At 38.8% G+C, this 12,782-nt stretch overlaps 1 protein-coding gene across 9 annotated transcripts in view; it reads right to left on the minus strand.

Moving 5' to 3' along the window:
* Positions 1-10,990: 10,990 nt before the first annotated feature.
* The window catches only part of rnf44 (ring finger protein 44), a 189,516-nt gene continuing 187,724 nt past the window's right edge, over positions 10,991-12,782 (minus strand). For all 9 annotated transcript variants that reach the window (XM_068043488.1, XM_068043487.1, XM_068043491.1 and 6 more), the window contains one exon: positions 10,991-12,389. In XM_068043488.1, the coding sequence (XP_067899589.1) occupies positions 12,327-12,389 (63 nt within the window). In that variant the 3' untranslated portion in view covers positions 10,991-12,326. The remainder of the gene's footprint in view (positions 12,390-12,782) is intronic.

The following is a 12,782-nucleotide window of genomic DNA, read 5'->3' on the forward strand; positions in this document are numbered from 1 at the left end:
AGTCTGTTCTGCTTGAATCAACATGGTTAGCGTAATAGATCATAAGAAAAGCATGATAAATTTTAATGTTATAGGTTTATTTCAAGTGTAATATATACATTCTAGGGATGACCAGTAATTACATGATTTTTAACAACACAAATATCACTTGCAATTGATTTTACTATTTAACTTTCCTACAATTTCTAAATTGATTAAAAATTTGACTTTGAAATTAAGAGTTACACGGAAATTAAAACATGGAACTCTAATGATTTGTATCCATGGAGTCAGCTGTTTGTGGACGTTCTTTTCAGTCAGTATTTAAATATGGAAGGTAATGGAGATTTACAGTTTTCCATTTTATTGTAAAATTAAAATCCTAAATTAATTGTGGCGGTTGAATAAAACTTTTGTTCCATTGATTTACTTTGGAAAAGTAAAGGAAGAATACACTAATCTGCCAAGCTACTTAATGTTTCGTTTGACAGAGAACAGCAAATTAGTTTACCTCAGGCCCCAACAGACTCCACTTAAATTAGTTTGCACAGCAGTCAATAACTAAAAGTGGTGAAATATGAAACCAAGGGTTAAGATGAAGTGATTGATTTCATGCACACTTACCATTTTGATTTTACTGTAAGCAGTATTGTCTTCAGGTTAAAAGTTTTTTTTTTGATGTATTCAGAGGACCAATGCCATTAAAATGACTTGAGCAAAGACGGATACTGGAATTTTTCAAAACCTACCTAAGCTTGCAAATTAGAGTTTATGACAGGATATTTTTGTTTGGTTTTAATACTGTTGGCTTGATATTGCATGGGGATACATTGTGGAAAACACTCATTTAATTATTTGTGTTCCAGCTGTTTTCCTATATTATTACATACATTAAAAAAAAGTATTTTATTGGTTGTAAAGTACTTTGGTACATTCTGAGGTCATGAAAAATGCTATATAAATGCAAGTCTTTATTTTGTTTTGCCCAAAGTTTTCAAATAACTAGTCAGACATCTGTCTTCTGAAAGTTAGCCCATTTTTACGAGCTCTGGACTTCCAAATTATCGTTTTTAACCTGTTTGACCAACAACAACTTACACATATATAGTGTCTTTAAGGTAGCCAAAATGCTCACTGGCTAACCATGATGTATGATACTATTTGGTCACCACCAAAAATCCTATGAATTTCTGATGACTACCATTTGTGAACTAATTATCTGGAATATTAATGGTCAATATTTAACTTGTTTCCTATCTTGGAAGGTGAAATAACAGACAAAAATATTGCATGCACAAGAAATGCTATATGTTAACAACATATTACCTTATTTGGGGAAAAAAAACAAAAATGCAGCCAATAGCAAAAGGTAGATGAACTTTGAGAAGGAAACCTTCAAATAAAGCAGGGTTATCCAGCCTGTTGCCCTAGAGTCACATGCAGCCCTCAAATCTGAGTTCCTGAACTTCAGAACCCAAACAATTTAGCTCTATTTGAACTTAGATTTCTTCACTTGCCTTCAATTTGTGGACAAGCTGAAATTTCCACCAATTAAATATTGGTAAGACTGAAGCTGTTGTCTTTGGTCACTGCTACAAACACTGTTTCCCTAGCGACCGATGATCCTTCCTGGCCACTGTCTGAGGCTGAGCCACACCATACAAACCTTGGTTAGTATACCCCAAGATAAGCTTCCAGCCACACATCCTCTCCCTCACCAACACCGCTTCCTTAAACCTTCATAACATTGCCTGTTTCTGCCTCTATCTTACCTTATCTACTGCTGAAGCCCACCTACATGCCTTTGTTACTTCTGGACTCAACTATTTAACTGCCCTCCTGGCTGGCCTCCCACCTTGAAACCTTCATAAATGTGAACTCATCCAAAACTCTACTGCTTGTATCCTAATTCGCACCAGGCCCTGTTAACCCATTACCCCTGTAGGGGAAAATAGCTAAGACAGATATGTAGAGTGGAAAAGTACGTGTTAGGGGAAATAGAACTGTAAGCTCAGTATGATAGTGACACATAGCTGTAGGCATTAAAAGGGTTGAGACCTGATTAGTTTAGCACGGTTTTAACAAACCCTTTGGTCTTGTCTTATAGACCTGTGATAAGCAGAATACATTGTGAGCTGGAAAAAAACAGGACACTTGGAACAATATGTGTACTGGCGTATAGGCACTGTTGTAATAGTGTATTAATATGTGAAGCGAACGGCACTCATCGAGCAGTCTCTCTCGAACAGATCGAATGAGCTGCATCCCCATATCCATACTTGTATTGAATAAACCTTTGCTTGTTTGTACCTTCGGCCATCTCTGTGGCGAATGTCTTTTGATACTCCACAACAACCCCTGTGCTCACTGACTTACATTTAGCTCCTGGTCTGGCAATGCCTTGATATTAAAATTCTCATCTTTATTTTCAAATCCCTCCATGGCCTCACCCTTCCTTATCTCTGTACCCTCTTCCACTCTACAACCCTTGGAGATCACTGTGCTCTCCAATTCTGGTCTCTTGCGCATCCCTGATTTTAATCGCTTTACAATTGGTGGCTGTTGTTATGAGAGTGCTTCTATTTTTAGAAAATAATGTTTTTAAGGATTCATTTAAATTGTGGAAATGGATTCATTTGGAAGCCTGAAGAAATGCTGGACTTTTTTTTTCCACTGGGGTCGTTGAAAAGACACTTGACTGAAAACATTTACTGGGAGAATCAAGGAGTGCTAAAAACAACCTCTACTGGAGATCACCTGCCCTTAAGATAAGTAAACAACAGGAACCTTGGACTAAGGGGAGATGTTTACAGAGAAGCCACATGTCAAGGTTTATGGAGGTCAAGAAGTTGACTCTCTGTTTGGGGTTTGGATTATTTTCAGTTCAGTTGGGGTGTGAACTGTTTTGAAGACTGTTGGTGTTTTGCCTGCCAATGAAAAAGAGACTCCCATCTCATCTTGCATGCATCTCTCTAAGAGACCCTGAGAAGTCCAGTGTGTCAGCTCTTCTTTCCTCCTGTCTTTGGGAAAAAAACCCCTGTGATTTAAGTGTGTGCTAGTTGAAACCCCCGATGCCACATTTCTCCTGGAAAAACCTGCCAGATTAATTTCCGATGCTGCCTGAAAAGAACTGCTTCAGAAACGATCCCAGTGACCCGTCACCGTATACCCGGACGCCAAACCAAAAGGGAAAACGGATATCCATCCATATCTGCTCTTTTTTCTTCAAGAATTAGCAAGTATTTGGCCAAAGTGTTTCTTTTTTTGTCTTTTTCTTGTAATAGTGAATTTCTGAATTTTTTCCCGTATGTGTCTGTGAGTTCGTATGTGTGGGATTTTAAAAGGGAACTTTTATATTTCAATCTGTGTGTTAATGCTTTGCTTCATTACTGGATAAGTCTTGTTTTATAGTAAACTGATAAACAACAAAATTATCAAAGAAATCTTTGATGGTGCAGTTCATTCTGGAATAAAGAGTAGAGTATATGATAGAGTATATGGGTAACTGGGTAAACATTTAAATATCTGTTGTGACTTGTGGATAAGTGGAATGAGAAAAGACAGTGTAGTCGTAACACTGTGCATTCAGCTGCCTAGGCCCTAAACTCTGGAATGTCCTCCCTCAACCTCTCCTCCATTCCTCTCTTAAGACACTCTTTTAAACCAAGGTTTTGACCACCTGCCTTAATGTCTCCTTATGTGGCTTGGTGTCAAATTTTGTTTTATAATCCTCCTAATGTTGTAAAATGTGCTAAGGTGCTATAGAAATGCAAGTTATTATTCTCTGGTTTGGACTTTTATGTGGGCCTGGAGGTTTGAAAAAAGGTGGTTTCTCACTTGCTTCATTGATGGATGACTCCTGTAGTATAAGGATGTGAAGGGTTAATACTGAAGACAGAGAGAGAGAGATCCCCCTGCCCCCACTATATGAGTGATGATGTCACGAGATAGGCTTGAGAAGAAGGTAGAGCAGCATGAAGGATGCTAGCTTAGGTGGTATGCAGAAAGTGTATATAGTAACTGTAAATAATAGAGCTGTTAGTTAACCTTTACCAGAGTCTAAGACTTTCTCTAGAATGCCCCACAACACTACTAATACAAACCCAACAACACAACTGCTAAGCCAGAACATTCAGGTCTGTTATTAATGACTTGAGATTATTTGAAAATTAACAGGCACAAGGATATAAATTTTATATGTTCTCCCAAACCTCCATAGTATGTGTCTATGCAGACCCCAAGGATAAATCTTGGACATCTCTGAAATAAAGGCAATACTGTTTTTCAATAGTACTGTCTAATATCCACTTGTCTATGAAGTTTAACAGATTTCTTTTTCCACTTGATCCTCCTGGAAGATGAGACATAATATAAAATGGTCCTAGTATTACAGAAGCTTGGACTGCAAAATGGGTGGTCTGGATGATACTTTGTCCTAGTCAACAAAGTGCTTTTCATGCTATGGAAGGTTTGCTTTTTAAACTCTTGGATGCCACTGGGTTTCTTGTGGAGTGTTGTCTAAAACAAGCTTGCTGACTGTTAATTCTGTTGTCTTGTGAACGATCTGTTTTTCAATTTATGCCATTTATGGTATTTATGCCATCAAAGAATACTTCCACGATGAACATTGCTGCGATACTCAGCTCCATCATCTGTTATTTTCAGTCCCAGAGTGTTATACATGATGCCTAACTGCATAGTATCTCAATAGAAGGCTTAGCTGCATCCCAGGATTGTAAGGTTCACACTCACCAGCTTCCTCAGTTTGTTACGTGGTATACCTTGTATTTGGCAAATGAGCCGAGAAATGATATCTCTGAATGTTGGCATCACTGAGCAGCCTGGACTGTCTAACAACTGAAAGACTTTCTGGCTGATTTGTGGATTTTAGATCTGGATGATGGTGTAGGTCCTTTTGGAATTGCAAAAAAGAGCTGTTTAGATCACACCACCTTCCTCTAAAGAACTGCAATCCTGGGATCAACCTTTAAAATAATTGTATTCTATATTTGGATTCTTCTCTATTTTCATTCTGCCCTTTTCTTCCTCAAATCTAAGTCATCAGAGAGCATTCTCACCCCTCTTAACTGCAATATACCTAGAGTGGAGTGATAAACAAGTTGTAAAAAATGCCCTACACTTAAATACCAAGTTCCATGTTGGAGCTGTGTTTCCAACATTACCTTTGGAAGTCTTAGGACCAAAGCACCAGAGGACAACATTGAAATTGGTAATTTGGTCTGGTCCGTGATGCTGCCACTGAATATTTTCAACCAGCCAGGGATCTCTTTGTAATGAAAACAAGACCCAATGCCAATTGTTAAGCCAATGAAAGAAATTGTAATGGAAGATCAGATAGATATCATAATTACCCTACCCTCCTAAGAATAAACAAAGAGCTGGGCATGAATTAGGCACTCACAACAATTGGTAGCAAGGAAACATCTGAGGACCTTGTTGTATGTTTGGTCTAGCTCGGAGAGATTTCAGAGTCTTCAGTAAGTTTTAACAATAACTAGTTTATTACATATCAAAGAATTATGTACACCTTTACAGAAGTATGTTTAACTCCTCTGATGCCATGCTGCATCTTCTCCTTCAAGTTTGTCTCATGTAATCTTATATTATCACAGTGGGAGGTGTTACTCACTGTCCCAGTCTTTAACCCTTTCAAACCCTTCTACATCTCCCCAAGTCTTTGTTCATTTTTAAAAATATATATTCATTTTTACTTTTACATACTACCCCATCTCCCCTCAAGTCACCAACATCACCGATTCTATCTGTCAGGAGGCTTCACAACTCTCCCTAATGGTGTTGTTGTGTGAGACTCAGAAGATCAGTAGTCTTTATCTGAACTTGCTTGGCTTGGCTTGGATGGCCTTCATTGAGGTTTGTAGTATCTGGTGCTTTCTGATTTCAGGATCAACATCTGGTTCATTCAGATATATGACTGATTGACATCTTTGATGCCAATTGTTAAGCCTATGAAAGAAATTGTAATGGAAGATCAGATGATGAATAGAAATAAGATTCTCCTGTTTCTTCTTACAGTACCTTCTGAAGTATGTACTAAATAAGATTGCTGCTGCTTCTCTACTCCCTGGATGATTACTCTTTTTCTGCCTTGGTCTTGCACCCATACTTTTTCTCCTTCCAGCAACTTGGGTAGGTTCCTGGTACAATATCACCTGTTCTATTAATAAGCTTGTTTTCAATAAGACTTTTCTCTATTTTGAACTCTCTGATAATCAAGGAATTCTAGCACTGTAAGGATATTTTGGGTAAGATAGAAAGTTGTGTTCTGAGCTGCCTTCCCATCAACTGTTCTGATGGTGCTAATCCACTTGCTTCATTAAAGATGTGGTATCTTCCTAGGCGTAAAAAGACATACAGGTTTAGCATCTTTTCACAAAGTAATACTATATTTGGTCGTAAGTCTTCCTAGACCAGTAACTAATGTCGGAAAGTCTTTTTGGAAGTGACTCCTGGATTTTTGCTGCTTAACTTCTTCCACTTTCCTGATACGATTAAGGTCTTTAAAAGCGCTTTTACTTAAAAGAGAGAATTCTTGATTTTATGGTACAAACAGTGTTTCCAATATCTGTTTTCCCTTGTACTGGAGTGTTGCCCTTGACTTTCAGTTCAATCCCTCATGGACTGTGTAACAGAGTTTTTGTTGGGTGCATGCAATGCGTTGATAACCACGGTTCTTTGTTAAACTGTTACACTTGCTCCAGCGCCTAGTTTAAAGTTGGTGATATGTCAGTTGACATATATATCTGCAGTCCAGAATGCATGATTAAGGTCATTGATCTCACCAAGGATGTTTTCTGATTTCTCTTCTGATGGAGATTATTTAACTTCATTAATAGCTCTATGCATGAAGACTTTTCTTTTAGAACCTGTGAAAGCAGAGGTTTTACTTTGGCACATCTTCCCAAAATGGCTAACTTTCTTGCAGTGAAAGCATTCTACTTTGTTTGCCGAACACTGTTCGCGCCTGTCAGTCTTCTTGGCGCCGCAGCACTGGCAGAGTTTTATGGCATCTTGCACTTTCCCTCTCTCAAGTGTACCTTCTTTTCTGGTGCTTCACTTACAACACTGTGCTTATGGAACTGCATGGTCATTGAAGGTTTCCTGAACAAAGGATTTTCTTCACCTCTCAGGATTGCTCTCTTCTGTTTATGGACCTCTGCTTGTCTCACCAGCTGTATTGCTTTTTCTGGGGTGATGTCTTCCTTAGACTGTCATAATTCTGATAGTGATTCATCAGCAATACCTATTACAATGCGGTCTTGTATTAATTCTGATTCTATGTCTCCATATTCTCATCCTTCAACTGGCCTGTAAAGGTCATTAATAAATATATCTCGCAGTTCGCCTGGTTTCTGGACCCTTCTGTTCTGGAATCTTGTTACTCCTCAGGTTGAAATAATTATCAAAGGCTTTTAAGGCTTTTATTGGATGTCTCATTAATGCCTTGTCTTGCAATAATATCTGCTATTGCTCCTACCGAATGAAGTAATGTGTTGACTTGCTCTGCTTCAGACGTGCTGTTTTAAATTTGCCCTCCAGTATGGGAAGTTTTCCCCCACTGACTCCCGCTTTGGTCACTAACTTTCCCTGTTAAATCTCTCTGCTAGATTAGATATTTATTTATTGAACACAGCTTTGCAGCATTATTTCAATAATCTCTTCACTCCCTTCACCTGGAGTATTAAGTATTTGCAGCCACTTTTTTTCCTCTTATGCTGCCTCGCGGTTGCCACATGTAATGGCACTGACCTTAGATTTGGTTTTTCCATTACTGCCTGCCTGATGTGCTGAAAGGTCACTGACCTGAAACGTCAACTTTACTTCTCTTTCCCCAGATGCTGTCAGACCGGCTGAGTATTTTCCAGCACTTTTTGTTTTTATTTCAGATTTACAGCATCTGCAGTATTTTTTTAAATTCATTCATGGGATGTGGGTGTCACTGGCCAAGCCAGCATTTATTGCCCATCCCTAATTGCCCTTGAGAAGGTGGTGGTGAGCTGCCTTCTTGAACCGCTGCAGTCCATGTGGGGTAGGTATACCCACAGTGGTGTTAGGGAGTTCCAGGATTTTGACCCAACGACAGTGAAGGCGACAGGGCTGGGTTTGCCGTTGTCGTTTCCATTTCCGGTGCCCAGGTCGATGCTGGGTGGTCCGTCCGGTTTCATTCTTTTTTATTGCCTTCGTAGTGGTTAGGTACAACTAAGTGGCTTGCTAGGCCATTCCAGAGGGCATGTAAGAGTTAACCACATTGCTGTGGGTCTGGAGTCACATGTAGGCCAGACCAGGTAAGGACAGCAGATTTCTTTCCCTAAAGGGCATTAGTGAACCAGATGGGTTTTTACAACAATCGACAATGGTTTCATGGCCATCAGTAGATTAGCTTTTAATTCCAGATTTATTTTATTAATTAAATTCAAAGTCCACCTTCTGCTGTGGTAGGATTCGAACCCATGTCCCCAGAGAAATACCCTAGTTCTCTGGGTTACTAGTCTACTACGCCTACTTTTATTTTAATGAATGTGCAAGGTTTTCTCTGGGAAACAATGAGTTCTGGAATTGAAAACATGGAAAATTGCACTTCTCAATGTAAAGCTATTTGGCCAGATTTCCCCAAAATGTAAACAGAGGGTTCAAGGAACAGAACAGTAGGATAGTATTCAACATGTAAACTAGGTAATAGAAACAATCTGAAATAGCTGCTGGTTTGGGGTGTAGAATTATGGCAATTCACTGAAAATGTCCAAGGAATGAGGTTGTTATCCAATTCAGCATTGATTGGCTATCTTAATCAAACATGTTACAGGATGACTGATATGACAGATGGAAAATATTACATCGAAACAGTACGGATATGGTAAAGAGTACTTTAAGCAAGCTAGGGACCCCAAAAGGTCATCAAATTTGCCTCTATCATTTCTGTTGCAGTATCTAAATTAATAAAATATTTCTGTAATTGTAAGGTTTTTTTTTGGGTAGTAACTTCAAGGTTTGGAAGTTAGCACAGCAACTCTCCCAGAATTATGTAAATATTTGTAAGGGTTCTTCAGGGACGTGTCAATGTTTGTCAATTAAATGTTTGAAAACCACTGTTGCAAAGAAAGCTTTACTCATCAGTTGAGCATGGAGAGTACTTCATGCTGACACTAGGTGTTGTTTTGTAGCAAGAAGTCATTCTAAAGAGCATCTAAAATCCACAAAAAAAGCTGGGAATGGATAGCCATTTCAAGTTCCACAATTTTTTCTTATTCTGCTGCGGTAGGGTTGGTGGGGACAGGAAATGAAGCAATCCATGGATGTTGTTCGAAATCTTAAGGAAAAGAAGGTAATTAATTTCATTGATAAGCCAACCTTGCTTATATTTGAAAGTTAGTCATTTTTATGGTAGGACTTTAGTGCTTACGTTCACATTAGAGCCATGGGAACAAGGGACATTATAGGAAGTTTATCAGGTAGCATATACTCACATTGCATACATGAAGCATAAAATGACCATCCTGTTAGGCAGTCAAAAATATACACAATATCATAACCACCAGAAATAAACATTGTGGCGTTAAAGTAGTCAGAGAAATTTAACACAGTGTTACAACCGAGGCAGGAGGAGTGCACTGTTTATTCTAGTTCCACTTCTTCACAGGTCACAACATATATTTAAATTTTTGCCCATTTACAGATACGGTCAATCATAGACTCTATTTTTATCCCAGAATAAAACACACCAACCAGGTTTCTTTAACAAACAACAAAATTATCCATTTATTATAAAACAAGTCTTAACCAGCGATGAAGTAAAGCATAAACACACAGATTGAAATACTAAAGTTCCCTTTTTACCTTAGCCCCTCACACTCACACTGGAAAAATCAAGGGATTGTTGTTTTTAAGAGCACTATTACAGACAAAAAAACACGGGCTGAATACTTGCTCATTCTTGAAGAAACAGATCAGATATGTTGTGTTCCAAAACTGGCATACAGTCTGGCCTCCGAGTACATGTAGATGGGTCCCTGGGATGTTATAGAACAGTTCTGTTCAGGCAATGAGAATTGATTGAGCAGGCTTTTCTTCAAAGATAGGAGATGAGATAAGTTAACAGTGGACTTCTCAGGGTCTTTTAGAGGAGTGCTGGAAACTGAGCTGGGTTGTGGTCTTCTCTCCTTCCTTGGGAATTCTCCACTCTCCTTGGAAGTTCTCTCCCTTTTTATACAGTTCAACCCCAACTCAAAAGCAAAACCAACAACAGGAGGTCAACCTTTTGACCTCCATCAATCTTGACCTGTCATTTCTTTGTAAACAGCTTCTCCAGGTGTCCAAAGTTCTCTGTTGTTTATTGAGCTGGAAGTCAGGTGGTTTCCCAGAAAAGCTTGTTTTCCTCACAAGACCTCTGTGCCCCTTTTCAAAACATTTCCAGGAACTGTTTTTCAAAGTCAAGTGGCCTTTACATGACCCCCTTTGAAAACCCCAAAGTTTAACATTTCTTCAATCTTTCAAAAAATATATTTAACAAAACAGAGGCACTCTCGTAACAACAGACCCAAAAAAATTCAATTATTCCAGAATATAGTTAAGCCAAATTAAGAAAGCAGTTACCCCAATAAGTGGCAATCAGATACAGCATCCATAGGTGCTTAGACACGAACTGCTGTGTAGCAACTACAAGAAGTCACTCATCAAAGCAGGAGTGAACCATAATCCAATGTACTACCCCCTTCACCCATATCTGTTAAGTATAAAATTTAACAATGTACAGATTCTTACTTGGGCCTGGGAAGAGAAACTAACAGTTGTGCTTTCATCTATACCCAGGACACTGCAGTAATGCATCCATGGCTCAGCATCAGTTATCATTCACACACTAACCAATGTGGTGGTGACATCAGCAAATAACATGAACCAATCTACTTCCCTTTAGGCTCAGTATCAGTAATACATTCACTGAAGTTAGAAAATGAATTTCAGCCATGGAACATGGTTATGTTGGTATACATCATACATTTATTAGTGAACAACCCTCTCAAATCAGCCACAACAATAAAAAATGATTGCACTACCTGGTAAAGCATAACTAGCAACTTTCATAAAAAAAGTACAAATCTGTTAAAAATTTCGTCTCTGAAACAATTTGGTTTACAGATGTATAATACATTATAACTAGTTATGTTAAATGCTACAACAATATGATTCAAATGGGATGAAAACACAAAATGTTTAGCATCAGAACCATTTCCTATATATATATTAGCAAATTTCAAATACATACATGGCAAAATGAGGTAACTGTAACTGTGCAAGTACCAAAGCAAAAATCTTCCTAACACAGAACACAGGGCCCTGGCCCCTGGCCAATGGGTCTCCTACAGAGTCCACCGTCCCTCAGGTCAGGACTAATTAAAACAGTAAACAATCCACTATCCCACCACATAAATCATTGGTAAACAATTGGTGGCATCTACAGAGCAATCAACAACCACAAATCCTAAATAATTTAGCTGCTTGGAATAATTTTTGCACCACAAAGGCTGTGAGCTTAGGTATGTGTGCAGTACAGTGCATGGCAGTAATAGCTGAGCACAGATTCCCACCCCCACCCACAGCTGGATAGAGCTAGTCATCACCAGTCCAAGCTGGCTGGACACGCATGCATATGTGCACATTAAATATTTTCCCTCCTCTAATCTTTCACTCAAACACACTCACGCACTGTTATTCATGCAAACGATACAGGAAATATTTTGGAAGTGGTTAGGATAGTGTGTGCAAAGGCACACAAGAGAACTAGACCAGTGTATGGTACAAATACAAGAAAACATGGATAGGTACATTCAGACATTACACAGATAACATACAGACACGCGCACGCGCACACGCACATCTCAAACATCCTGCTTTGCTCCATCAGTACAGTATGCTGGAGGGTTTATTGGGTTGAGTACCCCATCGTCTTCCACCTGTTTCTTTTCGAGCATATGATGAAATCACAACCCCTCGAATTTCGTGTCAATACTTGGAATGATCATACAAACTATAAAATGTTAATACACATCAAAATACACGCAGGTTAAAATCTTTGGAGTTTGGAACACAATGTTAGTACAACACAACTCCATAACTGTTTCTAAGCGAAGATACTAGGTGTTTGCTGAAGTCATCAAATCGCACGGTGCAAACAGAGGTAACAGGACTCCAGATAAGATCCTAGATTGCTGTTGTTCAAGGGAAGGCTTAAGGTAACACGGATGAGTGGGTGAACAGTGTGCTCCCCCACGCCACCTAGGTAACGTCTTCAATATTGTGCTGCGGAAATGGCTTTATTCTAAATCTCGGTGAACTTCAGAAGCATCAGCTCGACAAATAGGACATGTACGATTGGTCTGAATAGAGAAGAAACAAGAAGTTACTATTGCTATTATGAATGCTGCAACAATGATCTTACTGACTGAAATCAATAGCATGATGTAAACCATAGATTTCTTCACAATGAACATCACAGTAGAAGAAAAGTTCCATAAAATACAAGGAAGAGATGCTCCATTGATGACGCCTCAGAAGAATACAATGCCTGGTGTTATACTGTTCACATATTTACAGATATTACCCACCATAAGATGACAGACAAACTAAGGACCATTAGGTGCAAGACATCTGCCCCTGAACTTCATAATATGGCATCAAAGGAAGTGCCAAATTACATTAGTCACATCCCAATAGACATTTTAAGGGAATCAATGGATACAGGAGTTGTGTCAAAAGATTGAGAGCAGCAA

The sequence above is a fragment of the Heterodontus francisci genome, chromosome 12, assembly GCF_036365525.1.
Source record: "Heterodontus francisci isolate sHetFra1 chromosome 12, sHetFra1.hap1, whole genome shotgun sequence".
In the NCBI taxonomy this organism is placed as follows: Eukaryota; Metazoa; Chordata; class Chondrichthyes; order Heterodontiformes; family Heterodontidae; genus Heterodontus; species Heterodontus francisci.